The sequence below is a fragment of the Colias philodice genome, chromosome 1, assembly GCF_061535455.1.
Source record: "Colias philodice isolate Cphi_HAF_F1 chromosome 1, ilColPhil1 Martin Lab GWU primary, whole genome shotgun sequence".
Classification (NCBI taxonomy): Eukaryota; Metazoa; Arthropoda; class Insecta; order Lepidoptera; family Pieridae; genus Colias; species Colias philodice.
This window is the reverse complement of record NC_143086.1, coordinates 15512744-15537868: the sequence shown is the minus strand read 5'-3', so window position 1 is coordinate 15537868 and position 25125 is coordinate 15512744. Positions and strand designations below refer to the sequence as shown.

The 25125-nt window shown below is 36.2% G+C and overlaps 2 protein-coding genes across 2 annotated transcripts; one reads left to right on the top strand and one right to left on the bottom strand.

Moving 5' to 3' along the window:
* The first annotated feature begins 48 nt into the window (after positions 1-48).
* Positions 49-24124, top strand: LOC149491523 (brahma chromatin-remodeling complex ATPase subunit-like). Its single transcript, XM_089698566.1, has 27 exons — positions 49-696; positions 4758-5248; positions 5335-5656; positions 5815-5927; positions 6001-6139; positions 6450-6639; positions 7016-7154; positions 8254-8428; positions 9051-9158; positions 9539-9656; positions 9989-10127; positions 10938-11019; positions 11123-11280; positions 11698-11875; positions 12506-12748; positions 13132-13298; positions 13666-13854; positions 14259-14417; positions 14787-14958; positions 15471-15580; positions 15709-15829; positions 16093-16278; positions 18805-19007; positions 20655-20780; positions 21053-21179; positions 21561-21741; positions 22723-24124. Exons 1-27 carry the CDS (start codon positions 271-273, stop codon positions 22860-22862), a joined length of 4902 nt encoding a protein of 1633 aa, XP_089554692.1. The 5' UTR covers positions 49-270; the 3' UTR covers positions 22863-24124.
* Positions 1252-4351, bottom strand: LOC149491524 (zinc carboxypeptidase-like). The gene is made up of 7 exons (XM_089700359.1): positions 4068-4351; positions 3592-3970; positions 3390-3507; positions 3124-3314; positions 2598-2682; positions 2320-2518; positions 1252-1258 (listed from the first exon to the last, which is right to left on the bottom strand). The coding sequence occupies exons 1-7, from the start codon at positions 4349-4351 to the stop codon at positions 1252-1254; spliced, it is 1263 nt and encodes a 420-aa protein (XP_089556485.1).
* Positions 24125-25125: the final 1001 nt, after the last annotated feature.

The following is a 25125-nucleotide window of genomic DNA, read 5'->3' as shown; positions in this document are numbered from 1 at the left end:
TTGTGTATAGTCTATGGGTTGTAATAAAAATAATATTTCTCTATGGCAAATGCGGTTCTTGGAGTGACACTCGACATCTCTCGACATATCTATAATATAAACAAATTATTTAGTGTATTGATTATTGAACTCAATTGTAACATCTTTGATCTTCTATCATTCAATCATGTCAAGTTTGTGATTATATATCATAAAAGTGGATGAAGGTTTTTTTATAAGAACGTGTTCGGATTTTTCCTTTGAGATTTTGGTAATCGTGACGTTTGAAAGATGGATAGCCCATCTCCTCAAAATAGTCCGATGCCACCGCCTCAAGCCCCGAGTCCTATGGGCCCGCCTCCTCAGAGCCCAGTGCCACCACAATCACCACACAGTCCATACAATCAGCAACATGTAAATGGGCCAACGCCGTCTCATCCAAGTGGATCTGGACAGGCTCCAATGGCGAATCATTTGCAGTCCCCCGGTCCACCGCATGCAATCAATTCAAACATGAATGGTCCGCTAGGAGTTTCTCAACATCCCAATATGCCGCAGGGTAACCATCAAATGCCTTCCCATATGTCTGGCCCTTCTGGCCATCCTATTGGAGCTAGTGGAACACATCCTAGTCCTAATGGACATCCAAACATACCTGGTCAAGTGCCTGCTCATGGATACATTCCCCATCAAATGGGTCACATGCCGCCCAACCAAGTGAGTTTCTATAGTGTGTAAACTATATTAGTAATCATTTTTATTTATTTATTCAATAAAATTTTAATAAATCATATTATAATCTTAACTTAAAAAAATACACATCAATCAATAATATGTTTAGGGTGTGGCATACTAAATGGATATTAAGATAATTGCGGATAGATGATGTAGTGGCACTTGAGAAAAATGTATTTTGTATTCAGAAAAGCTCTGTGGTTTTCTCAAAATTCAACTTTTTCAAAAATTAAGAAATATATATGCACTTTTTTATACACCTTCGCAGCACATGAGTAGATAAACTGTACAGACACAAAGATTCTTAAGATTTTGATCTGATGAATTTTTGTTCTTATAAATTGAACAAAATATATTGACTTACCTCTTGTTATACTTTCAAAGATTAAAGTATGATGTATTTTTATTTCCATTGTATTATTCATACACACAGTGCAACAATTGACCAGCACTAATAATAAAATAAAACATTTTTCCATAAATATATAAAAACTTGCAACTGAAAGAACAAACATCCATGCCATTGTCAACAGGGTTCTACTGCCTAAAATAAAATGCTGAGAATACATTGAATGATACCATTTTGAAATATACACAAGACTAGCATGTTTATTCTTAATGTGGTCTTTGGATGACATTCTTCCTGGACTTACCATAGTATCCGTTCATTATACCACACCCTTTAAAAACATATTTATGGATTAACATCTATAGTAGAGCCATTTTAATAGGCAACATTTGACAGTTCAACAAAATTCAACAACGTAACCTAGTAACGACAACATAGAATAACATGATATTTCTTTCTGTTAGATCTGCACATTTGCTTAACTTTTTTCAATAACGATTACATATCTTATATCGTTGGTAAGCGCATAACTCGAGAACGGCTGAACCGATTTCGATAATTCTTTTTTTATTATATACCTTGAAGTACGAGGATGGTTTTTATGTAGAGAAAACGTAAATATGTACCACGGGCGAAGCCGGGGCGGACCGCTAGTTTATAATAATAATGACCGATACAAGTAATTTTAAGATTTCATTTTACTCATGAACCATTCTAAACATAATAAACAATTTCTGAATTGAAGAACTGTCGTCGCTACAATTTTGTGTCAATAAACCTTTTTTCTTTTTAAATATCAGAGATGTTACTCTAAAAATCGAGATCTGACATCTAGAATCGAATGCATTGATTACTTGTGAACAAAAATCATCATAAATTAATAAATTCGATTTACAAATGTTTCAAATCCGTATCGATTAATTCACTTTAATCGATGTTTTTAAGCAGGTTACCTCTCTTCGAAGATAAAATTGATAGACGTCAAATGTTGCCTATTAAATTGGCTCGACTATAATCAATTAAATTTATGGTCTTATGATGACTGCTCTACATAAAATAGTTACTCATATTATTATCCCAGACTATAATATATCGGTTTACCAAATTTTATACTTATCCTTTAACCTATTTTTGCGTGAAATAGTAACAAACATCCATACATACAAACAAACTTTTGCGTTTATTATATTAGTTGAATATTTAAAAGCAATACACATAATAATGTGATTTTGTGTAGGTTATATATTATCTGCCACTGTTTGTTAAATAGTGGGCCATAAATATCTCTTGAAATAGTAAGTGTTTCATTAATTATTGTATAAAAATGTTTAGATAGAGGACGAATGTGTTCTGGTTTCGGGAGTAAATCACTTTCATATTCCATGTACAAAGTAAAAACGATGGGGACATTTAATTTCTTTTTAACCCAATCTGCCATGTTTCCTGATAAATTATCTGAAAAAGATGTAATTTATATGTCATAGTGAATATTTTATATAATATATTTAATATGTTTAATAAAATAGAAGCTTACAAATAAATCTATTAGTTGTATCCACATAATATGTAAAATTAAATTTGGTCTTCACAGTTGTGCATGCAGAGGACAATATGTCAATCTAAAAGATAGTATTGTTATACATTTAGAGCTATTACGCACTGTCGACCAGTCGCTGGCGACTCAGTCGCCGGCGACTGTGACTTACTATAGTTTAAATAGGGGCTTGCGCACTGAGTCGTCAGTCGTCCCGGCGACTCGGCGACTCGCCGCGTTGTGGCGACGCACAGGCGACTGGCGGTCGCCGGCGACCAATAGAAGCACGGCTTCAAATGGGAGCGTTCACACTGCAAGCAACTGTCGTAGCGACTCTTGTAGGGACCGGATTCAGCACGAATGTACTTAGAATACTGTCGCTCGGCTTGGTTTCCTGCCCCTAGTTTCTCTGTTTTGGTCGCCGAGAGACTGAGTCGCCGGCGACTGGTCGACAGTGCGTAATAGCTCTTATGTTTGTATATTTGTAGTGTAGCATTATACACTTTAAAGAATCTATGTCACTCACAACTATGTCATGATTATTAGACGTTTCACTGTGTGCATATGGAATAGTGATGAATCTTCCAAATCCTTTGACATTTAGAAAAGCAATCATATTTACAGCCATGCCATTCAAGATGTAAGAGAGAGTTTGTGTTTCTTCTTCTGATAGCGGTTGGAATCCAATATAAACCCCCCTGCATTCTTCATTTAATGCTTGAATCAAAATAATTTTTTAGCAAGAATATATAATATTACCTAAGCCTACAATAAATTATGAATTTATCCTACTTTTTAAAACCTTTTTGAAAAACCAATTTCTGGCAATATTAACCCCAATAGCAGCAGTATTGTTTAAACATTTTACAGGTGGGAAAATTATTCTTCTATTTTTAGACCAAAACCTGTTCTGAAAATGGTAAATCATTATTTTCATATTATTTCCTATAAATCTCTATGTAGAGCAGATCAATAGATTAACTTAAAAACTTACAGTAGTTTTACTGTATTCAAAACCATCTGGGTTTAAGACAGGCAACAGGTAGAAATCATATTCTTTTAGTAATGTGTTGTCTAATGATTGAAGCAATTTATTTGCAAAATTTAATACAATAGCAGATGACATCCAGTCTTTTCCATCTTCACCACCTACTATAAATACGATAGGCTTATTATTCTTGCTTGACATTTTTAATTTTATGATAAAAATATCCCTTCGTTCATATGTTTTCGCAATTACAATTTTTTGGAAGATATTGCTTTTCTTGTCTTGTGCATCCACCCAATTTAAAATATTTTTCCAACTTAAGAATGCTCTGGATATCTGACTGCTATTAAAACCTTGTTCTTGTTCAATTTCTGATTTTAAGTACCTTAAAATTGTTCAAACTTGTTTATTTTTTAGATTTATAATTACATTTTTATAATTCTATCTAATCGTTTTGAATAATAATTATCTAATTCACTTACAAATATTGCTGTGGAAAATAAACAAATTTAATGTCAAAGGCCTGAAGCTTCATCTCAAATGAATTATCATGTTTGCCTTCCACAGCCACGTCAATTGGAATAGCCGCCTCATTTGAGATTCCATTCATAAAGATTATGTTATTCTCTTTAGTGTATATAGTATATAAAAATTTTCTTTCCCGATTATTGAATGCTGTTATTTCATAAAGTGTATAATTAGAACAAATAATAATTCTTGCATTAAAAACTAACCAGGCATATATTGCTATACATTTAAATTTCATTTTCAATCAATCTTTGTGTCAGGATGGTCATGACCCGAATGTTAATTTGTAGTAACAATATTTCTACTTAGTTAGTGTATACTTTTTGATATTTTAAGAGAAATTTGAGATGAGTAAAATGGCTATCGATATTAATATTTAGTTTAAAAATGGAATATCTACACAATATATGAAAATTTATAAGATATTCTTATATTATATTTAACTCAGTTTAGTCTTGATTTTTAATATTTGTTATATTAGACCTGTTTAAGGATACTATTGCCTAGTTTTGAGATTGTATACTTTATAATATTCATTAATTCAGCTTTATAAAACAAGTTTAAGGATTTAAATGCACACAATACATATTATCACCTTATAAGTTATATTCATTCAGTATTGTGTATGATTACTCATGTTTCAGGCTCCAATGGGCATGGGAGGTGGCCCACCGCCGCAAGGAAACGGACCACCCGCTCCATCTGGAATACCATTGCCCCTGGGACCTCCACCTCATGGGTCGCATGCCCAAGGCATGCCGCCAATGCATCCGCATCATAATATGACGTCAGGGGGCTATGGGCACTCAGCTCCATCTCCCGGAGTGTCCTCTACACCTCCGGGCACCTCCAGCGGCGCGCCACCGTCTGGCGCCCCGCAGCAACCACCGACCTCACAGACACCACCCCATGGGCCGGCTCCACCACCGACTCCATCAGCAAATGGGGCCCCGTCATCGTCTCCTATGCAAGGGTCTTTACCAGCCACGGGCCCGGATAACCTAAACGCTTTACAACGCGCAATCGATTCGATGGAAGAGAAGGGAATGCAAGAGGATCCTCGGTATTCTCAATTGTTAGCAATACGCGCACGGAACAGCCCTCACTTTTCGAACGCTCAATTGAATCAATTGAAGTAAGTTGAAAAATATATTTTTAACAAAACAATAAGTACCAAAATCATGATAAATTTTATATGTGTAATATAAATCTCGTTCATAGGGCTCAGATCGCTGCGTATCGTAACCTAGCGCGCTACCAACCTATAACGCAACAGTTAGCTATGATGGCGACCGGCAAACGCACGGGTGATTCGCCTCCGGAGTCGTGCCCAACTCCACCAGCTCAGCCCCCGTCGCCGTACGGTGGGAGTGCGAACGGGTCCCAGGGCTCCGGTGCCGGGCCCAGCGCAGGCGCAGGACCGAGCGGCAAGCCTGCTACCACGGAGACAACGCGCGGTGCGGGCGGAGCACCCCCCACCCCGCTACCGATGACAGGCCAAATGGCGCCACCAACACAGCCCACACCGCCCCTTCTCAATCCAGTATGTTTCATCAGGAGCATATTTCGTTTCAAAATAACCTCAAAATATTGAGAAGTCACCTTTTAGTGAATTTATGTTTTTTACAAGTAATTGCTGTGGTACAATAATTAGTATGGTACAATAAACTGTTCAACTAAAGATCGTTGGTACCTTCCTAGCCGATGGTGGGTGGTGCGCTGGCAGTGCGCAGCAGCAAGCAGACCCGCGTCACCTGCATACCGAAGCCGCCGGGGATAGACCCGATCCAAATTCTCAATGAACGAGAGAATAGGTTTGTGTTTGATTCCCATTTACAACTTGCGTTTGGTTGGGTGTATTTTAATGTAATATATTTTTTAAACCAGGATCGCAGCGCGCATCGCACATCGCATAGAACTGCTATCAAACTTGCCAGCTAATATTCCGGAAGATCTACGTCTCCAAGCTCAAATTGAATTGAGAGCTCTTCGCGTACTGAATTTCCAAAAACAATTACGTGCTGAGGTATGTATTAAATGTGCTAAATTAATTTAATCATGTCTATCACCTTTGTAGGTTTTACCACAAAAGAAAAAAAAACCCTTATAGAATAACTCTCTCGTCCATCTATCTTTCTGTTTGTCTGTCTGTCAAGACCATTTTTCTCATGAACGCGTGGAGGTATCAAGCTGAAATTTATATTAAATATTCAGGTATACAGTCCTTTGAAGCTATGAAAAAATTAAAATTCAATGTAATCAAAAGATACATTGTCGGTATGAATTTATTTTAGTATTTTGTTACATTTTAGTAACCAATATAATATTTTCCCAAGATATTGGCCCAAGTGCGTCGCGACACGACTTTAGAGACGGCTGTCAACATAAAAGCGTACAAACGCACGAAGCGCCAGGGCCTGCGCGAGGCTCGGGCTACCGAGAAGTTGGAGAAGCAACAGAAGTTGGAGGCCGAGAGGAAGCGGCGCCAGAAGCACCAGGAGTTCTTGCAGACTGTGCTTCAACATGGTTTGTATGAATTTGTGTGTGAAGTGCGAAATTGTTAATCGACTTGAAAGGGAGCTTCCTAATTCGATTCTTTTTTGTGTTTTAAATCAAAACTTTCTGGTCAAACCGATTTTGTGGGATTATTATTGTATTTGAAATTCTAGTTCTAACAATTTGAAGTCAGCTTAGTTTTTTTTCAAAAAAATGGTAGGTACTGAGTAAAATATGATGGTAATTATATTAGAACAGATATTTTGATGGACCCAAGAATCACAAAATCATTGCTCGTGAACACGCAGCGCAGTTTATACTAAGTACAGCTTTTTAACTTACAATGCATTAAACACGTATGGTTGACATTTATTAATCATTTAATAATTATAAATTTGGAAAACAGTGAAGGACTTCAAGGAGTACCACCGCAACAACGTGGCGAAACTATCGCGAGTCAACAAGGGGATACTCAACCACCACGCGAATGCGGAGCGCGAACAAAAGAAGGAGCAAGAGCGTATCGAAAAGGAGCGTATGCGACGGTATGTGTCTTATTTATTCAAGTGAAAACTTAATGGGTATAAAACTTAAACTCGCGTCAGGACACGTGACCTGATCGAAAAAGCGTAAGACGGATACCATTCCAAAATATCAAACATGCTCAACGTTAATAATCAAGTTTTCACTTCTGCCGGCACTCCCGGAGTGCAACCCGTCTTTTTTTATTTATTAATTTAATTCATAACAAGTAATTAACAGGTTTTACCCCAAAACATATAATATTCAAACAGCGTAGCTTTGGGGTTAGCAGCTTCGTGGGAAGCCAGTCGCCACGCTGGTCTGTGGCTTGCGTTCAGATGAGACGATAGTCTAAATATTACAAGTGAATCTATTCACAGACTGTTAGCTGAGTCTGGACCTTATGCCACAATTTTTTTTTAATTTTTATTGTGTTCTTTATCAAACCTGTTGTGGCAATAAAAATATTCATTTATTCATTCATTCATTCATATAGCTAGTTGACTCGGCACTGAAAGGCATTTGCCCGAGTAGTTAAAGAAAATTCCAGTGGGAATGAAATGTTTCGTATACAGTAGTGTTTATTACTCTCTATGTGAATTTGTTCAGACACCTTAATCATATAAAATCTCTCCGATGTGACGTAAAAGAAAGACAAAAAAAAATCATATAAACACTTTCTCACTTATAACATTAGTATAGGTAAACTCAAACATTTTATTTAGCAATGCAAATTTAACTGCAAAGATTATTATCAAATAACATCATACATTGAACTTGACTTCTTAGAACTCTTGCATTTTCATATTTACATAGTCTTGCTTTACCAACGATTCGGAAAATAGTATTTGAATTAAATGTATCACACATTTCTGTTAAAATAATTATTATTTATTGAAAAGAAAGTATTGTTACTTGTTTCCACATCTACCCTAAAGTAAGTGAAGTCCCATGTCCCCAAGTGGTGTAAGGGGCAGATGCATTATACATCTGTTTCACTGATCGATTTTCTTTACGGACAAGTAGGTGATCAGCCTTCTGTGTCCTACCAGACCAAGACATTTTTTTTTCTTCGTCTCCACCGGGAATCGAACCTAAAGTAACCATGTCTAAATTTCGCAGTCTCATGGCGGAAGACGAAGAAGGCTACCGCAAGCTTATCGATCAGAAGAAAGATAAGCGTCTTGCGTTCCTTCTGTCACAAACAGATGAGTACATCGCCAGCCTCACGGAGATGGTGAAACAGCACAAGCAGGACCAGAGGCAGAAGCAGCAAGAGGAGGAGCGGAGGAAGAGGGTGAGATTGCCTTAAACTGAAAAAAAATGTATGCGTGTACTAGAGTACACACGTAAGAAGTGAAACTTCTTTATGACCTTAAAAATGTCACGAGTATGGCGTAACGCAAAAATGTCACGCGTACGGCGTAACGCAAAAATGTCACGCGTACAGCGTAACGCAAAAATGTTACACTAAATTTTTGTCCAACCCCGATAAAGAAGTTTCACTTCAAAAAATGTGCCAGGTTCATGTCTAAGAATCTAAACTGGATCAAAATGATCCAGATCATTTTGGCGTTTCTGTGCATTTTCTTGTTTTGTTTGTCCGCTTTCGTAGATAATTCTTATTTGTTCTATGTTTTGTATCGAGATACAAAACGCATCAAAAATAAGAAAATATCTGTGATGTTTGTGTTTTATTTCAATTAGACTTCTTCTAGAAGTACTTTTGAATTGTTTTATTTTTTAATTATTAATATTTACTCTTTACAACAATTCAGAAGGCAGTTTCTATAGAATGGAGTCATCAACTCTTTAGTATCTCGTTTAAAATCATATCAATTTAGTAAAATAATAATTAGAGTAGCTTAAAATGTATGTTGTAAAATATAAATGAAATTTGATTAATTTGTTTTGAATAGAAATCGCGTAAGCGCAAAGCGCTGGAGGGCGCCGAAATCGACGCAATGGACGACAGCTCGCAAACGTCGGACTCGCGGGTCGGCGTTATGGATCCTAAGACTGGCGAGGTTTGTTATTCTTTTGTAAAATATTAAACTTGCCTTAATATTGCGTGTAAATTTAGATTTTTTAAGGAATAGAAAAATTTCCATCTTAAAGCTTGATCTTGGTTTCGATTACACTTACACTAGCCTACAATATTCTGGTACACTTAACAGTTTACAGAGAAACTATGACACTGTTTGGGCTTTGACATAGCCCTTTTGTATGCATGTCTTATTAGATTTATTATTATAGGTGTGTTATGAATTATAAGAAAATTGTTTTATTTTTTAATTATTCCATTTAAGTAATGGGTAGAAAACTTCGTGAATCCTAAAGTATCTCTTTTAATATAAATGAATTGCAATTATGTACTCTTCAATACTATATTGTTGTTCAATCCCAGGTATTGAGAGGAGAAGACGCGCCATTACTATCGCAGCTCAAGGACTGGATGGACGCACACCCTGGGTGGGAGGTGCTTTCCGATTCTGATGATTCGGGTGATGACAGCCAGGATGATGGTAAATATGTGGATTTTATTGTAATAATACATTGTTTTAAAGATAAATTAATTAAGTTACTCGCAATTTTATAACTAGGAAATGGACTGACCTCAAATGATGCAAACTCACAATTTTATATATTGTAGGTTTTTTAAAAATGCAAATAAGTACTGTCTCAATCAAGGAAAATATTATCTTGCATTTTATAATGATCTTCTTTTATTTTTTCATTGAAAAATCACCGAGTATATTATGGGAAATAAACGTTATTTTATAAGCTTACATTTCATTAGTTTATATAAATTTTTGAATAAACGTTGCAATATTTATAAATTATTATTTTAACACAGAACACAGGAGCCGACGAGACAGGCACCGCGACGATAAGAGCGACAGGGAAAAAACCGAAGAGGAGAAAGCGCGGGACATGATCAAGAAGGCCAAGGTGGAAGATGATGAGTACAAGACGGAAGAACAGACGTACTACAGGTAACTAGTTATGCCCTCCGGTTTCACTCACGTGACGTGATGTTAGCCTATAGGTCTTACTCCTTAAATGATCTATCCTATAGTAAAATATTTTTTAAATTTGAAGTTGCAGGGAAGAACAGACATATTATAGGTAACTAGTTGTGCCCTCTGGTTTCACTCACGTGACGCGATGTTACCCTATAGGTCTTACTCCTTAAATGATCTATCCTATAGTAAAATATTTTTTAAATTTGAAGTTGCAGGGAAGAACAGACATATTATAGGTAACTAGTTGTGCCCTCTGGTTTCACTCACGTGACGCGATGTTACCCTATAGGTCTTACTCCTTAAATGATCTATCCTATAGTAAAATATTTTTTATTTTTGAAGCTGCAGGGCAGAACAGACATATTATAGGTAACTAGTTGTGCCCTCTAGTTTCACTCACGTGACGTGATGTTAGCCTATAGGTCTTACTCCTTAAATGATCTATCCTATAGTAAAATATATTTTTTTTAATTTGAAGCTGCAGGGAAGAACAGACGTACTATAGGTAACTAGTTATGACCCCCGGTTACACTTAGCTTGTACGTGATGTAATGTGAATAATTTTTCAAATAGAAGCTGTAGTGACTGAATGACAAATTCTAAAGCTTTATTGTTTTATCGTCAAATGGTATATGAACTTTTATTAGTTCATTATATTGGCCCGTTTAACTACACATCTATTTACTACAAGAGTTAAAACTTGCTGTTCCCAAAAACGACGAAGAATTAATTTAGTCTTCCTTAGTTGAATCGATGTTATGATTCTTTTATTTGTTTCAGCATTGCTCACACGGTCCATGAGTCCGTTACAGAACAAGCCAGCATTTTGGTGAATGGAAAACTTAAAGAGTACCAAATTAAGGTTTGTAATCATGTGTAATGTGTATTACTATAGCTAGTTTGTGTTATGTTGTCATGTATAAATTAATTTTATGTAAAAATAACACTTATTTGTATTGTTATAGGGTCTGGAATGGTTGGTCTCTCTGTTCAATAACAACTTGAACGGCATTCTGGCCGACGAGATGGGTCTCGGGAAAACAATCCAAACAATCGCTTTGGTCACTTATCTCATGGAAAAGAAGAAGGTTAATGGACCTTTCCTTATCATCGTACCTCTGAGGTAGGCAGAACTTGTATTATTAAAGAACTTTCATGTTTTAGTAAAATTTAAATTTATGTTGCGATGAATAATTAGTTTCATTCAAAGATTTAAGCATAGATTGAGTTTTTATCCATTCAATTTTTATCCATTTCAAAGTCTCCCGGTGCTTATATAAATAACAATTAACAGATTAAAATTTTTTCGAGTAATATTTATTAAAGAAATTATTACGCATAAAAAAATAAAAACTTATTACCTGTGTAAACACTTGTGTATGTCAAAAGAAATTTACACTTCACATAATTTAATAATCTTTGACAACTACCTCATAATATACGCTATTCTAAACCTACTTCGTCATTACTACTGTGTCAAAATTTAGTAATTTTTTACAACTACATCATAATATACGCTACTCTTAATCAATTTCCATAGTACTCTATCCAACTGGGTTTTGGAGTTCGAGAAATGGGCACCAACAGTGCAAGTAGTATCCTACAAGGGTTCCCCACAATCCCGTCGGCTCGTGCAAACGCAGATGCGTTCAGCCAAGTTCAACGTGCTGCTCACTACGTACGAGTACGTGATCAAGGATAAGGCTGTGCTTGCTAAGGTGAGGGAAATTAATGCGTTTTTAAATCGATTTGTCATTGTATTTATATAACAAAGTTTTTCAAAATTTTTTTGTACGTAAGAAGCGGTCAAAATTGTCGTACAGTCAAGAAGCTTATATCTAATACACTGGAGATTGCGCTATGAACGTTGGCTTGTCACGGGAAGGCACGACCTTGAATGACGCCTGGTTGTTCTATTGTCCCTTTCACACCTAACTTGGCAAGTTGGTGTGAAAGGGACAAAAGAACAACCAGGCTTCATTCAAGGTCACACCTTCCCGTGACAAGCCAACGTTCATAGCGCAATCTCCAGTGTATTAGTTATAAGCTTCTTGCGTACAGTTAACAACAAGATTGTTATTGGACAAGACAGCTCTTAAGCGTGTTTTTTATAAGAAAAATTGTCTGTACAAAAACTCTGCGTATGATATTATTGGGCTGAGTTTTCTAATGAGCGTATACAATAGACTTTGAACATTACTAACACCAAATTAAGTTGTAATTTGAATGAATGTTTTAATTCTACCTGTGCAACGACGCTTGGATAGTTTTAACTGTCTTTTAGTAGGCGATTGTGAGTCTACTTACTAATTATTACTTCAATAATTGTACGATATTAATACCAACAGCTACACTGGAAGTACATGATAATCGACGAAGGTCACCGTATGAAGAACCACCACTGCAAACTCACCCAAGTGCTTAACACGCACTATGTGGCTCCACACCGTTTGCTGCTAACGGGAACACCTCTGCAGAACAAACTGCCTGAACTATGGGCACTGCTTAACTTCCTGTTACCATCGATATTCAAGAGCTGCTCGACCTTTGAGCAGTGGTTCAATGCACCCTTCGCTACTACTGGAGAGAAGGTAAACTAATTGTGCCGTAAAGCGAATGTATATTTAGTGTAGTATTAAGTGTTCTATGCACGTTCTATGTACGAAATTTTAATGCGAAATTATATTATACTTAGAGCTACGTATTATTTCATGTAGTTGTAATGAATTCAATGAGAAGAATTTCAATTTTTACAGTATTTTCAAATATTTGACTCATACAAAAGTAATCACAATGTATTTCTGGTCAATAGTTTTGTGAACTATGTATTCCATAATAATACTTAATATTAAGTCTTTAATTAATTTGAAATTTCACAAGTGAAAAGCCGTCTGCATCTTGTAATGCCCTGTTTTTCTTCGCTATTTTTTCCGTGTATGCAATAAAGAACATAATAAATATTCTCAATGACCAGGTGGAACTGAACGAAGAAGAAACGATCCTGATTATCCGTCGTTTGCACAAAGTGTTGCGTCCGTTCCTCCTACGTCGTCTCAAGAAGGAGGTGGAAAGCCAACTGCCTGATAAGGTGGAGTACATCATCAAGTGTGACATGAGCGGGCTGCAACGAGTGCTTTATAAGTGAGTGTACAGATATATCTCACATTTGAATTTTATGTGTGGTGGGTTTTCAGGCAGTGACGAATTCATTTTTTGATTTATAACTGGAAATCGGTTTTCAAATTAATTTCTTTCGTGTTGAGTTAATGACTAGAAATCCAAATTTTGAATTTGTAAAATACGTATTATTTGTAATACTCGTGTTGATCAAGAGTACTACTGTACCTTCGTCAATTTAAAAATCTTTATTTTATTTTGAAATCCATACAGAACTTGTGACATACATTTTTATTACAGTAATACTTGTTATTTTATTTTTTTATATTTTTTCATTAGAGCCGTTTTTCACATGTTTTTGGTAAATCCTGTAATCGTCTTTTCCCACCAGGCACATGCAATCCAAGGGAGTTTTACTCACGGACGGTTCCGAAAAGGGCAACAAGGGCAAGGGCGGGGCCAAAGCGCTAATGAACACGATCGTGCAACTGCGCAAGCTGTGCAACCACCCGTTCATGTTCCCGCACATTGAGGAGAAATTCTGCGACCATGTTGGCTCCGGGGGAAATGTTGTGTCTGGGTATGTATGGTGAATAATAAAGTTATTTTCCTTAAGTATGTTTTTTGGCACAATGGAGAACTTTTTGTGGTATTCTTTTTGTGTTTGGGGATAGTTATGATAGGCAGCTAGAGTATCATCGGCTACCTTTTCAGCGTGGTGAAGTATCAATTCCCATGGGAATATCCTTTGACAATGTATTACTTTAACCGTAAATGTTTAATATGCTAAAATTTGTTAGAAAAGGTTAGAAGAATTGATAAGAAAGGCTAATTTATGTTGTGACGGTATATGATATGCTCTTATTATAAAAATGAGTATGAATATGTTTTTTTACTGAAGAAATTAATGATGTCATTAAATTGGATATATTTTTTGCTAATTTTGATCATCATTTTTGTACTCTAATGTGTATTAATCTTTAGGCCGGATCTATACCGAGCGTCCGGCAAGTTTGAGCTATTGGACCGCATCTTGCCCAAACTGAAGCGCTCCGGGCACAGGGTACTCGTGTTCTGTCAGATGACGCAGTGCATGACCATCATTGAGGACTACCTGTCGTGGAGGGCCTTCCAGTATTTGAGGTGATTTCACAGTATTTTGTATGAATATGTGTAAGTGTCAGGAATGGAGGGTATATTCAAAGATGTATTTTGCAAAATATTCTTTTAGTAATTCTGTTATTTGATTCAAGGAATATTGAATTTTATATCGCCAGAAAAATTATGTGTATGTGGTGTGTTGGAAAATCCGTTTAATAAATATTTGAAAAATTGTGTAAGCACGCAGAGGTAGATTTTTGCTTCCGACAATATTTAAAAGAAGAAAGAAAGAAAATACGTTTAATCGCAAATACTTTTACAAATTTTTGACTTATAACTAATATTTGGGTGTGATTGTTAATCTAGTTGTTTATTATTATAATTTTATCTCAGATTATAATTTTATCTCAGATTGGACGGTATGACAAAAGCAGAGGATCGTGGTGAACTACTAAAGAAGTTCAACGATGTGGGCTCCGAATATTTCATCTTCTTGCTGTCAACTCGTGCTGGAGGCCTTGGGCTCAATCTGCAGAGTGCAGACACTGTCATCATTTTCGACTCTGATTGGAATCCTCATCAGGTTTACATTTAACATTATTTAGTTAAATATTTTTTTTCAATTATACTTCTTCTAGAATAGGTTTCGAATCGTCAACTAAAAATAGGAATGTAATTTCAAAAATACGCTTTACTTCCAAATCTTTATTAGGTGATACTCATCTTTTCTGTATTACCTAGCAGTATATCTTCACATTTATACGAAATTTGATTAATCAACTTTATCGATTGAGTTCATCTTTCTTCTATTGACGGAATACATATACTACTAGCTTTCCACCCGCGGCATCGCCCGCACAGTCAAAGAAAAACCCGCATAGTTCCAGTTCCCGTGGGATTTCCGGGATAAAACCTATCCTATGTCCTTTCTCGGGTATCAAAATATCTCTATACCAAATTTCATGCAAATTGGTTCAGTAGTTAAGGCGTGATTGAGTAACAGACAGACAGACAGAGTTACTTTCGCATTTATAATATTATTATTTATTATTTATTAGTATGGATAGGTATTTTAACATTTTTATCTTATTTAAGGATCTGCAAGCCCAAGATCGTGCTCATCGTATCGGTCAGCGCAATGAAGTCAGGGTGTTGCGTTTGATGACGGTCAACTCTGTTGAGGAAAGGATTTTGGCTGCAGCCAGGTAAATAGCGAGGAAACTTTGGTTTTTGACAAATGCTTTTCACAGGTTTCATACAATAATGCTTTACATATTTTAATTAAATACCGAATAAATAAGCAGTTTTATCTTTAACTAATTTTTATTTCCAGATACAAATTAAACATGGACGAGAAAGTCATCCAAGCTGGTATGTTCGATCAGAAGTCCACGGGCTCTGAGCGTCAACAATTCTTGCAGAGTATTCTACACCAGGATGGCGATGATGATGAGGTTTGTTTAATTGAAAAATAACTGTAATTATTACATTTCTTATAGAGAAATGTAATTATTTTTTTAATTTACTTTATTGAAAATATTCTTTTAAATTTTTTATGTATTGTAAAAAATGCGCGTTTTCGAAATAAATAATTGTTAATTGACGCATGACTCCTTATACTTAAGTATACTATTCAAAATTTTCATTCTCAACTTTCAGTATATTTTCTATGATTTTTCCAAAAAAAAAAAACTAGGTAATATTTGTTTCCTCACAGGAAGAGAACGCCCTTCCCGACGACGATCTGATCAATGAGATGATAGCCCGCTCCGAGGACGAGTTGGAGCTGTTCAAGCAGATGGACATCGAGCGCAAGAACACGGAGACACAACCGCGGCTCATTGAAGAGTCGGAACTGCCGGACTGGCTGGTGAAGGACGAAGATGAAGTTGTGTGCAGCAAGGTAAGTGAGCTTTATACCAAAAAGTTACAGGTTAGTTCGGAAGACAAGCAGAACTGTTCAAGCAGATGGACATCGAGCGCAAGAACACGGAGACACAACCGCGGCTCATCGAAGAGTCGGAACTGCCGGACTGGCTGGTGAAGGACGAAGATGAGGTGGTTTGCAGCAAGGTTAGTGCTTTATAGCATACTAGGTTTTCGCCCGCGGCTTCGCCCGCGCAGTCAAAGAAAAACCCGCATAGTTCACGTTCCCGTGGGATTTCCGGGATTGCGTCATTTTCCCGGGATAAAAAGTAGCCTATGGGCGTTTGTCCACTACAAGGAATTTTACGGTCCGGCATTCCGATTTTTTACGGTCCGGTATGGCACGCAATTAATCTAAATACTAGCTTGTGCACTATACGTAATTTTACTGTCCGACATTTTACTTTTCCCTATTCCGGATGTTTTTTTGAGTTTACGAGTCGCTGTAGGTATAATTGTTTTCGAGTGCCCACTTGCTTGGATTTTACTCTTTTTATTGCATATGCCAATTGAAAGCAAGCTCTTGTTTTACTTTCTTTTAGCTGGCAATGAGATTTGAGAAGTCGGTATTGTTATTTTATATATTATAGCATATGCCAATTGAAAGCAAGCTCTTGTTTTACTTTCTTTTAGCTGGCAATGAGATTTGAGAAGTCGGTATTGTTATCACTACATAGTATAAAACAAAGTCGCTTTCCCTGTCCCTATGTCCCTATGTCCCTATGTCCCTTTGTACGCTTAAATCTTTGAAACTACGCAACGGATTTTGATGCGGTTTTTTTTAATAGATAGAGTGATTCAAGAGGAAGGTTTATATGTATAATAACATCCATTAAATAGTGGAGAAGTACTGTTATTTTTGAGGTTTCTAATGTGATGTCGTAAAAAATTACATTGTTTCCACTTATATTGCAAACGCAGGCTGAACCCTAAGAGTTTTATCAAAATAATGTACTAAGTATTATACACATTGAAAAGGTCTACAGAAAAGTCCGCGATGGTATATGTCTATCTCTTATGGATAACCCACAATAACATTTTTTTGTCATTTACTTTTTACGACAAATAATAGCTAATTTTCGAAGCGATTTTCACCAATACAGCATTAATCCTTAACCAATTAAATACCTTGAATACATTGTTCATTTAATATAGATCTATATGGCACTTTACACCGTATGATTTAAGTGAATATTTTCGAAGATATTACAGATTTAAAAATTGCGGGACGTAGCGTTTGCGGCGGTACCGGCCGGCCGGCCGCTATGTTTTTATATACAACGTTCACAGTTTTTCTGTAGTGTATTTAGTATCAGCATTGCACCCGTGCGAAGCCGGGGTGGGTCGCTAGTTTTATATATACATTGACCAAGCATTGACCTATAATTATTATCTAAGTAAGTGTTGGTAACTTAAAGTTCAAGTGGGAATAGATTTAGCTCCTCGTCACCGATTAAAATAAATAAGTGAAACACGCATTTTAAATCTCTTACGGAACTTTACTTTTTATTATAACGAAGTAATATAATATTTCACCTTCTATATTTTTACCTACTCGTTTCTTGTAAAATGCAAAAACAATCATTTATTATACCGCCATACTTCCTTGAACTGTACCGCACTGATCCGAGTAAAGACAGACAGGTGCACAAGCAATTCATCGGTTTTTTCATGCCACACCGGACCGTAAAAAATCGGAATGCCGGACAGTAAAATTCCTTGTAGTGCACAAGCGCCCTATGTCCTTTCTCGGGTATCAAAATATCGCCATACCAAATTTCATGAACATTGGTTCAGTAGTTTAGGCGTGATTGAGTAACAGACAGACAGACAGAGTTACTTTCGCCTTTATAATATTAGTATGGATTGAGTAGGTTAATTATTCAGGATTTCTTGACTGGACGTGGTAGGCGAGATACGACAATATGAGGAATATCCATAAGCTCGGGAGTCAAAAGGCCGAAAGTGAAAATTGAAAAGGGCACCCAAAAAATTATAAAATTACTTTTTTTTGTATATCAAAAAATTTTCTAGGAAAAAATTACCAGATTCTGGATTGAAGTTATATTATAGAATATTGCCTTCCGCAGCTGTCATGGACAATCCAACACAAAAATAATTTTTCAATTTGAATTAGAAGTTCTCGAGATTAGTGTGTACTGCCAAACAATCAAAATTCATCGTTATTCTTACCTCGAACTTCAAAATTAGAACTGTTACGATTAGAAAAATTATATTGTGTTGGACAGTTCGTACATTACACTCGAACTCGTACATTAGTATTTACAATTCAGTATAGAGGATTATTGAAGTGAAAACTTCTTTAGCGGCGTTGAGCACTTTTTCTGTAATGGGTATAAAATCTTAAACTCGCGTCAGGACACGTGGCCTGATCGAAAAAGCGTAAGACGGATGGATATCAAACATGCTCAACGTTAATAATCAAGTTTTCACTTCTGCCGAAACTCCCGGAGTGCAACCCGTCTATTTTTAACTTTATTAGGGCCAAGGCTGGAACTACCCCGACGAAGATGAAATGCTCGGCCGCGGTTCCCGTCAACGCAAAGAAGTGGACTACACAGACTCTCTCACAGAGAAGGAGTGGCTCAAAGCCATCGATGATGAGTTCGACGATGACGAAGATGATGATGATGATGATGACGATGATGAAGTGCTCGACAAGAAGAAGAAGTCTCGCAAGAAGCGGTGCGTAAATTTTGACAGTATGGATTTGTTTGTACTGCTTTTCATTATTTATTTTTCATTTTGATTTTTCAAATAAAAGATTAGCACATAGCAGATAGGTATAGTACGACATAAAAGAGATGAAATTAATTATTTTGGAACTAATTCGTTTTTCATTACCTGGCAACCCTGAATTGCCAATGTAGCTGTCAAGTTGAATAAAAATTTGTTGTTTTTTTCGTGAAGTGGAGAATTATTGAGATAAAATTGTTATTTAGGACAAGAAATTTAAATAAAAAAGGAGACATCATGAAAAAGGTTAAACGTAGCGGTGTCCGTGATGTCGTGTTTAAAGTTTTTATTCGGTGTTTGTCCGAATTTCAAGCTGGAAAGTTATTGACTGATTTGGAAAACGTTTACAAACGTACAGCAGAATATACCGGTGAGATTCCATTTATTTTTGTTCAGTACTACGTAAAATAGAATATTCCATTAGTGACGAGTGTTTAATGTATGTATGTATGGCGATTATTACGTTTTCGCAATTTAATTTGAGGTTATTTGTATGTAAACAAAAACTTGTTTTTATAGTGCGACCAGCACAATTTGAGTCAAGAAGTTATATCCAATCCTTGATCCAATCCAACCAGCCTCAAATAAAGTACCTTGTTTAGATTTTACTACATAGTATAGTGATAATTGTTTTCATACAGCTATCTATTAATCAATCAAACCATAAGAAAAAAAATCATATTTTAGATTTAGCTTACTAACTACTTACTAGTGTAGCGCAGGGACGCTGGCCTCCTACATTAAAAAAAAATAATAAAATAAAGGAAGTTTTAGTTTTAAGCTACTATAAAAATATGTTAAATGTACTATTTGATTTTATTCATCTTAATTCGTTTGTTATAGGGGTTTCTGAAAGCACAGTACGCAGGATAGTAGAGGAAGGGAGTAGAAATGAAGGCAAATTTTCAACACCAGCCAAACATAGGAGAGGTACTTCGAAACAGAGTGATGATCAGTCCTTTGAAGGAGTAGAATATTTAGTTTTTAATGAATTATATTAATGTACAAAATTTATCTACAAAAAAAAAATAAAAATATGTAGTTTTCAAATCGCCTTGTTTTTTATCTACCCGACGGACCCAGAAAGAGGGTAATGTGTTTGAGCTGCATATGTATGCTTGTTTGTTTGTATGTTTGATTCTATGTGCGCCTCTGCAGTCTAAACACTTGACCGATTTTTATAAAATAACTTATTCCAAATACATTTAAGTAAAATTTGACCTAGGTAGGTCAATTAAAATACTAATGTATTTTTGTCTTAAATTTACACTATTGCTACAATGAAACAATTATAACGGTTTAAATCGCGGTATTTATTTTAGATTATATTATATAGATTTTTAGATTTTTATTCTATAGTATCAAGATCGTTTGCGTCGCAGTATCAGTGTTGCTATATGAGTGACGGTGGCGCCCTCATTTATTTTCATCTCTTTTGTGTCGCACTGTACAATTGTTATTCTTTGGTACTCTGAGGAAGTCGTATGAGAGAACTTGACTTTCCCTGTTTCTTGACAAAGTCAATATAAAGTAATGATTTCTGTTATGTAATATTTTATACATTAAAAGTTTACAATTGAAAACTCAATGTTTTAGTCGCCAAGAAGATTCGGACGATGAGGATATGCCAAGCTCCTCCAAGAAGAAAACTAAAGCGGAGATGAGTCCGCTGAAGAAACTCTTGAAGGGCATCATGAAGAAAGTCATCGATTATGCGGATGAGTAAGTTGGAAATTTGTTGCTAATTTATTATCATAATAATTATTTTTCTCAATTAATATATTGTTATTGTAATTGGTAAAGTTAATTAATAGAAGTTTAGATTTACGTGGGTTGCATTTAGTTTAAAGAAATAGATACAATTACAACGGTTTTTGGTACATTTGTCATTCAAATTATTAATTTATTCGCTAACACAATGAATTCATTAACTATATTGGATTTTTTGTTTTTTTTTACCAATTTCGAACATAATAAATGTTTCTTTTTCACAGGAATGGCCGTGTGCTATCTGAGCCATTTATGAAGCTCCCATCGCGCCGTGAACTGCCGGACTACTACGAGCTCATCAAGAAACCGCTCGACATCAAGAAAATTATGAACAGAATTGAGGATGGGAAGGTAATAAAAATAATAAAAGTTATAATAAGTATAGCTCAGTATCCGGGTCGAAGGACCAATTAACAGAATATGAAAGAAATACAAGCTCAAAGTACAGAAATAATTTATTTTACTGTAGGTATCATATTCTTGATTGAATTTTATCTACTATAAATTGTGTTAAGTAGTAGGATTACCAATCAGTGTCCATTCTATTATAAGATTTCCCTGAAAGTAGTCAGAAGGTACAAATATTTTTTATTCATAGAAATAACGCTCTAAGTTTTTTAGTAAAAAAAAAACAAAACAAGTTTTTCCATAGACCCTACGAAATTACAAACCAAATATTCATATACCTACAATAATTTTCATTCAGCTACATTATTACACTTTGTATTCCAGTACGAAGACGTAGCCGATCTAGAGCGCGATTTCTTCACGCTATGCGCGAACGCACAAATCTACAACGAGGACACATCGCTCATATACGAGGACTCGGTGCGCCTGCGCAACGCGTTCGTCGAGATACGGCAGCGGTATGAGAGCGGGCAGCAGTCGGAAGAGTCGGAGGAGCAGGATAAAGGTGATTTTTGAAGTAAAACTTCTTTAGTGGCTTTAGAGTCTTAAACTCGCGTCAGGACACGTGGCCTGATCGAAAAAGCGTAAGACGGATTTTTTTTGCCCTTATATTCCATGCGTAAGACGGATACCATTCCAAAATATCAAACATGCTGAACGTTAATAATCAAGTTTTCACTTCTGCCGGCACTCCCGGAGTGCAACCCGTCTTTTTTTATATTTTAAGCTATTGCATAGCTTCTATCGCGGGCTTTGAGCGCGGGGACCAAATCCAGAAATTCCGTAACGAAAAAACTTCACGCTCCCCACTCCGACGGGCACGGAGGTGTGGCTTGAATGCATAGCATGCAATAGCTTTACCGAGCAAATCCCCGAGTGCCACACGTCTTTTTTATGTTTTTTTTTCTGTAGTCAATACAGAAAAAAACATAAAGCTCGTAAAAATAATGGCATGCTTATGGCAGGTTTGGTTCTGATAATCAAATATAATAAAAGAAAAGTGAAACTTCTTCGGCAAGATGGTGTCTTTGAGACACCAAATGCTCGCCTTACTCCATGACGTGACCTTGACATTTTACTCTCAACACGCCTAGAAGTTTCACTTAAAAAAAATGATATGAGTTTTGTCATTAAAACATTTTTTTATTATTTCTATAAATAATACAAACACTAGTCCCAATTTATATTAATATTAAATAATTTATATTAATTTTTAATTATCGGAACCCGTATCCGCAAGTTCCTTGATTAGTTTACCTACCTATAATATTTTAATTTGTGTGATATTATAACATACTAGCAAACCGGGCGAACTGCGTTTCGCCACCAGAGACACCTTTTCTTTGCTATAAACCTCACGGAGCCCGAGACCTTTCTAACGAATGCAAAACCGTGGAAATCGGTTCGTGCATTCTGGAGTTATAGCGTCAGGAAGGAAAACCCGACTTATTTTTATATAGTAGATTAAAAATATCTTTTTCTACAGAGGAAGAAGACTCAGACGGCGAATCAAATCGCTCCATGAAGATGAAGATCAAACTGGGAAAGGGGAAGAGCAAAGGGTCGTCCAGGAAACGCAAGCCGCGCAAATACATCTCTGATGATGAGGATTACGAGGAGGATTAAGATCTCACATTATTATATCTTATCGTATTAGTCGTTAAGTACAAAACAGTAGTATCTGTATGTGTAATTCTGTGTAATCCCTCTAGTAATCCGTTAAGTCCCAGGGATACCAGGCGATTTGAACACGCGGTAAAAACGTGCTTATTGCTCTTATAAGTTTGTGCATTGCAGAAGAAAGTTGATTTCCTATTTTGATAATGAGGACATGCTATTGGTCCGGGAGCCCATAACAAATTTTCATGAGCAATTTCCTCCCGAGTGAAACTTCGTATGCATCAAAGTCTTATACTATGAACACTCGCGACCGTCAGCCTCCAAAGAATTTTTTTTTAGTCACTTGCTCTCATTTGAAAAATGTCAAATTTTATTTTATGTAGTATCTTGAAATAAAAAAAAAGTCAGCTGACCGTAACATGGTGGATTGTACGTCAGCGCTGGCTGCTTGAACATGAAAAAATATTCAGTGATTTTCTCTCAACTGAAAATTTACCTGGTAATCGTTTATATGTCAGCTGGCTGTATCTCGGTGGAAAGTTCGTCAGCTGGTACCTTAAAAGATGTAACGCATCATCACTTACTGAATCTGAAATGAAACCGAAAATACACGTGGCTCCCGTACCATATCTTAATATAATAAAGACTCGCAATCAAAGTTTTCAGTTGATTTTGTTGATTAATATATTTTTATGAATTTGAAAAACTGACCATTTTTTTTTTTGATTTTTAAGATTTTAAAGTTAAATACATTTTATCTTAAAAATTTTAAAGTTAAATACATTTTATCTTATTAAAGTGAAACTTTTATTACATCGTCTCAAACTTTTTGGTCTGTGTAGCGCATGTCGCGTGTATCGCAGTAGGTATACCTACTCGGCAGCCGACCGACACGCGACATGCGCTACACAAAGCAGTGTTCGGAACCGTTCGAACAGTTTCACTTTTACCGTGGTTTCATAAAACCACACAACATTTTTTTTTCATTTTATTTCTTTACTAGCGGTCCGCCCCGGCTTCGCCCGTGGTAAATCAAGGTTTTCTATTATTAAAATTCAACAAACTTCTGATGTAAAAACCGATGCTGTAACGTTAGGGAATCAAAAATACAGTTTTTTCATTGTAATTTTATCTTTGTAATTTGATCAGGTGTCCTTGGGACTCAACGAGATGAAGTATATATTTTAGGATTAAAATATAAGGATATCGTAGATGTAACAATTATTAATTAATCCTTTTATTGATGTGTAATGTATTCATGAATAAACACATTATTATTCAAAATGTTGTTTTATTTAACCCACATCCTTCATCCTCCATCCTTATGGTTATCCAGGCGCAAATTTCGTCAATCATTTCTCCCGACTGAAATTTTTACAATGGGTTAAGATAAGTGTATAGACAAGTTTGGTGACCGACAGCTGCATGTTCTGTTGATGAGTTGAGCTGCGTTGACCTTTGAAGTGCGTAATAACTAATAAGGTAGAAGTCCTATATTTAAATAAAAAATAAAAACCTTGCAAAAATAAATATTTATTTACTTGAGAGTAGAGACCATTCACCGTAAGATTGTATAAAGAGAACAAGAGTTATCTTGTACGTTTGTAGGTACGCCTAGCGTTAAGGCCACTCCCCGCGTGCGCAAGCTTGACGCACACAACGCTGCTCAGTTCCTGCTTATATGACCGTTCTCGTGAGGCCGCGCCATTAATATGTGCGGTCGGTGTTTGATTAGACAATTATTCAAAAAAAATAAAATATCAACGTGACAAGTGACAACCCTGCGCCTCGCGAGTTTAGGTACAGTGCGCTCCTAAACGCCGGGAGCCGGCTTACTTATTCTCTCTATACTATGGTAAGATGCCTGGTGAATAGCCAGATCCAAGAAGGCCAGAACTAAGAGCCAGCAGCATGGTGTTACCAACAATGCATATGTTACGAACACTTCGTCAGAGCTTATATGCCAGCATAACACAAAGGTGTGGAAAAATATGGTTTTGTCTTGGTTGTCTGCTGAAAAGACGTGGGACACGACTACATCACTACATCTATCTACGAGAGGTATGTAGAGATAAACTACGATAACATGGCGCGCCCCTCCAAATTACTGTTTCAATGTGTGTAGTGACATCCTGAAGGAGTTTGTATGTAGTTGTACGTATTCGTCTTTAGTACTTTACGTCCAGATTTGTTGGTCAACTAATCATAAGTTGCCGAGCGCCCAAGACAACGCACGTGTCGTTTTCATAGAATACGTCAGTGTAGCGCC